Source organism: Trypanosoma cruzi, genomic scaffold, assembly GCF_000209065.1.
Source record: "Trypanosoma cruzi strain CL Brener 1047053516311 genomic scaffold, whole genome shotgun sequence".
Lineage (NCBI taxonomy): Eukaryota > Euglenozoa > Kinetoplastea > Trypanosomatida > Trypanosomatidae > Trypanosoma > Trypanosoma cruzi.
This window is the reverse complement of record NW_001849039.1, coordinates 2263-6555: the sequence shown is the minus strand read 5'-3', so window position 1 is coordinate 6555 and position 4293 is coordinate 2263. Positions and strand designations below refer to the sequence as shown.

At 50.3% G+C, this 4293-nt stretch overlaps 3 protein-coding genes across 3 annotated transcripts, besides 8 other annotated features; all 3 read right to left on the bottom strand.

The window, feature by feature from the left end:
- Positions 1 to 76, bottom strand: Tc00.1047053506189.30 (hypothetical protein, conserved; the record flags this gene model as incomplete). Its single annotated transcript, XM_798206.1, has 1 exon — positions 1 to 76. A coding segment is annotated over one exon (76 nt), but the record flags the coding sequence as incomplete, so codon positions are not given.
- Positions 1 to 727: a sequence feature (areas merged during assembly that could not be assigned to a particular haplotype. This can correspond to areas where the two haplotypes were merged or to regions with more than two copies in the genome that were merged during assembly.).
- Positions 247 to 351: a sequence feature (T-rich).
- Positions 728 to 4293: a sequence feature (heterozygous, Esmeraldo-like haplotype).
- Positions 1031 to 2587, bottom strand: Tc00.1047053506189.20 (hypothetical protein, conserved; the record flags this gene model as incomplete). The annotated part of the gene is made up of 1 exon (XM_798205.1): positions 1031 to 2587. The coding sequence occupies one exon, from the start codon at positions 2585 to 2587 to the stop codon at positions 1031 to 1033; it is 1557 nt and encodes a 518-aa protein (XP_803298.1).
- Positions 1814 to 1846: a microsatellite.
- Positions 2594 to 2624: a sequence feature (AT_rich).
- Positions 2720 to 2763: a sequence feature (T-rich).
- Positions 2981 to 3063: a sequence feature (A-rich).
- Positions 3088 to 3138: a sequence feature (A-rich).
- Positions 3440 to 4293, bottom strand: Tc00.1047053506189.10 (nucleolar protein, putative; the record flags this gene model as incomplete). The annotated part of the gene is made up of 1 exon (XM_798204.1): positions 3440 to 4293. A coding segment is annotated over one exon (854 nt), but the record flags the coding sequence as incomplete, so codon positions are not given.

The following is a 4293-nucleotide window of genomic DNA, read 5'->3' as shown; positions in this document are numbered from 1 at the left end:
TAAATAAACAAAAATGAAGCCTCACGCGCACAGCCACAGAGAAGTGTTTGCGTGTGCGTAAAACTGGCCTTATCATCAAATAAGAGAAAAGGGACGCGTGTATTTGTGTGTGTGTGCAGTGTTTTCGTGTTACTCAAAAAAGCAGGCGGCAATCAAAAAAAAAAAGGGAACAAATCGCTGCGTTTATCCCACAACTGATTTTTCCTTCCAGTCACAATTCTCTGCGAACAAACGACTCCCCCCCTTAAAAAAAAAAAAAAAAATCAAAAAAAAAAAAAAAAAAAAAAACACGATAACGACAATGCGCACACACACAAAAAAAAAAAAAAAAATGAAAAAAAAAAAAAAAAACACCAGCCCCAGCCATTCAGGCAAAAAGGACTGCGACATTCATACAGAAATCACCAATCTGCCCTTTTTTTAAAGGCGTTCCACGACTCCGGTCATTTCATGCAGCCCTCACAATGCCGGGGGAGTTTTTTTTTTTTTTCCCCCCACACACTTCCTCATCTCGCGCAGCAACAGTGCCGTCATGCGGAACCGCGTCCAACGTGCGGTGACAACACCATTTGGTGGGGCGACATCACCGCCGATGAGAGGTGTTTGTGTTTGTGTGTGCGGTGTCTCAGGTGTGCGCACTACCCGTCATGTCCGCTCCCACAGAAGATACGCCTCGAAGGACGCGGTTTTGGTGGCAAGGAGCGATACCAGCCGGCGGTGTCGACACCATTGAAGGCGGGATGGCCAGGCAACACCGCCGGAAAGATGTCCAGCGAATCAGCAATAGAAAACACACACACGGAACCTCAAACACATGTACATGCACACACACAAACAAACAAGGGATCCAAAACAAAACAAAACAATAAACAAAAACAAGAGGATACGCATATTTCCGCTTCCTCCATACCATTAAAAGAATGCATACAAATAAATAACTAGATATGTAAGTACGCATGTACATATGTAATTATACACTAAAAAAGTAATTCTATATTGAATATTTGCTTACTTTTTAGCACCCCACATATTATGCTTCGAGCAGCATGCTGCGGAGTTCCTGTAGAGTCGCGTTCGGTGACTCCGAAGAGTTTGTTGCAGACGCTGAACCAATCCCCTTTTCACAGATGCCGTAAAGCGCTGCAGCCTCCTTTACCAGCGCCATTTCCCATCGCTGCAAGTCCGTCAAAAGGGCATATGCCTGGCGGTGCCGCCGCTCCTTTTCCAAAGACGACCGGTGTGCATTGGGGCTCATTGCGTCACCGACCACAGGCGAAAAAGAGATGTCCGTCACGGCAACAGTTGGTGTCGTCTGTGAGACGGAGGAGCGACGCCGGGGGGTTGACAAGGAACTCGCCGCGTCCGTCATGGACACGGAGGATGCCACACTTTGGCGACTGGTGAACAGGTCTCGCAAGACCCCCTCACCCCGGCCAGGCGCACTGCTGACGATTCCTTTTCCCCCTTCCTCTTTCCCTTCAGGGCGCAGGCCAAGTATTTTGGCGGACTTCTCAAGAAGAAGTTGGTTAAGTTTCCGCAGCCGTTCCAACTGGCCAAGCCCGCTCTCCGCCTCCAGCGCCACGGCGTTGGCTTCGACCACCATGCTAATCACGCGTGTCCGTGCTTGCAGCTGGTCGTGTATGCGGCGAATTTGTTCCGCCATTTCCTGCCAGTCTTTTAGTCGCTGACGCGCCTGACGAAAACGCACCGCATGGGAACCATCCTGGTAGCCCAGCTCTGCCTGCGTTTGTGCAATTTTGATGCTTGCCTCATTCAGTAATGAGCGTGCCTCCGCCAGGGCGTACACGTGTTCCTTCTTTTTTTCTTCTTCTTCTTCTTCTTCTTCGTCCTTTGCAGCGTTCATGTTTCCCGCGCCTTGCGCCTCTGCGCAAGTGCTGGACTGCTGCAGCTCCTTCCACGCTGCCTGCTCCAGCGCCAACGCGTCACGTTTTCTGGCAAGTGCCACACTCGTTTCATCAAACTGAGATGTGACGGATTGTTCCGCTTCACGAAGTGCATTTTCCTCCTCCAACAACCGGTTGCGCTGATCAAGCAGCTTCAGTTTCCGCCCATGGCACAATTCCATATTCTTGCGGTTCGACTCCCGTTGACGGTCAATCTCCGCAACGTAACGCTCCGCGACTTTCATAGGACTTTCGTATGCATCGTGGCTGCTCTCTGCAGCGGGAACAGGATTAAATCCCGATGTTACTTGTGGAGATGGTGCGGGGGATCCGTCCATTTTTTCTTCCTTTACAGCCATTGACCTCTCATGTAATGTGCGTTTCACAGCCTGAATCTCCTTCCTAACCTTTTCCGTCTCCTCCATATCACACCTACACAACTGCTTCAAAACCGACAGCGCGTTCTGCAGGGCTAACGTTTCTCGCGTACCGGAGCGGGACATTTGGTGGAAGAGCGAATGACCGTCCGCTGCACGAATCCCCTCCAGGTGTTGCTTGTAGGCGGCAAACTGGCCCCGCCTGTGAGCGGGAAATTGCATCTCTTCGCCGCAGACAGCATCTATCCAGCGGTCCAGTACCACTGCGTCCTCCTCACTGAACCGCAACGGGCTACAAGCCGACATTTCTACAAAAAAAAAAAAAAAAACAATAATAAAATTACAGATGCAGAGAGTGTGTGTTTGTGTGCCTCCAGCCTGCACAGCGGAATTCCTCGCAGAACACTTCAGGACGGGGAGGAATAGACAAACAGAATCAAAAAAAAAAAAAAAAAAATGAAGTAAAAAAAAAGAAGGAAAAAGGACTCACTTTGTCCAGAGTAAAACATGGACATGTGAGGCGACGGCATCACACACAAACGTACATGGGACATGTCGGAGAACACAAAGAGCCTGCCGGCACTCGCCGGACCTTCGCATCTCCGTCCTCGTTTCCCGCCTTATCCGTCATGTAAACAATTCCTCCCACCTCGCTGCCGATGCCAATATTGTTAGGGCTATAAGCACGACACGTCAACCTTCTTCTTTATTTCTTTTTTCTTTTTTTTTCCCCCCTTTTTTCAACGTCTTTTATTTTTGATTGTTTTTTTTTTCTTTTTTTTGCTTCGCCTGAAGCTGTTGGCGGATTTTCTTCCTTTCTTTCCTTCTTTTTCCTTTTTTTTTCTTCTTCTTCTTTTATCAAAAGGTACCCGGTGCGGGGTGACGGCAGTGCAGTGAACACAAACAGAGGGTCAATGACACGCGGTGCAAGTGGAGAAGACACGAACAACATGCACAGAGAGAAAATAAAAACGCATCGTCCTCTCCTCCCCTCGCGCCTCTGCGTGCGTCATCCATCCACCGCGACAACAGTCGATGCACCTCGGCCCATTTTTTTTTTTTTTGCTTTGCTTTGCTTCTTCACACCACCGCCTCACGCTTTTTATTACGTCCAATACACACAAACACACAGTAAACAAAATATATATGTATTTGTATTTACTGCACCTCCTCACGGCGTGCACGTTTCTTCTTTGGCACTTCCTGCTTAACCTCGTCATCACCATTGCCTCCTGCTGCGGACTGGGCCTCACGTTGCCTCTTGGAGCGCTTGCGGAGGATTTTTTGGTATTGCTCGAGTGCCTCGGCCATGGCGACCATGTTTGTTGGCGGCCTGTTGCCCGTGTCGAAGAAGTTCAACCGCGCCTCCACCTGCTCCCGCAGCTTCTCACCAAAGACAGCCGGAGGAGTTTCCATGAAGCAGTCAATGCGGCAGGCAAGGGCAGCCTTGTTGGCGAGATAGCGTGAGATCTTCCCGCGGTGCTCCTTCGCTGCGCGCTGAATAAATGTCGAGTGAAAGATAAGCCCGTATTTCGGTGTGTTGCCCTTACGTTTCTTAAGGGCGCGAAAAAGTGCCTTCTCGGCGCCAAGGATCTGAATGGTGCTGGCAGGCGCCTTGGCGAGGTTTGTCAGTGAGCCCGCCTTTGAAATGAGCTTCGCACCGATGTTTTGTCCCATCAGCTCCGTCAAGTTTGGCGCAACGAGCATCATTTTTTCAACAAGGTACTGCTGCAGCGACTCTCGGTAGTAACCCAGCGATGTCACACGCTCCATGAAGGCGCGGATGTTCAACCAATCCACCTCCGCCATGTCCCCACCCATGGACGTCACGGCCTTTTCGTATACACGGGCTGCGAGGGCCTCGTCTCCCTCAAGTATATCGGCTATCTGCTGCGTGACCTCCTCGGCGTCACGCTCCTCCAGTGTACTGCGGCTACCAATGAGTAGCGCGACTTTGGCGTATTTAAGCGGCTCGGGCACCTCCTTCGCAAGCTCTGGGAAGTGCCAACCAT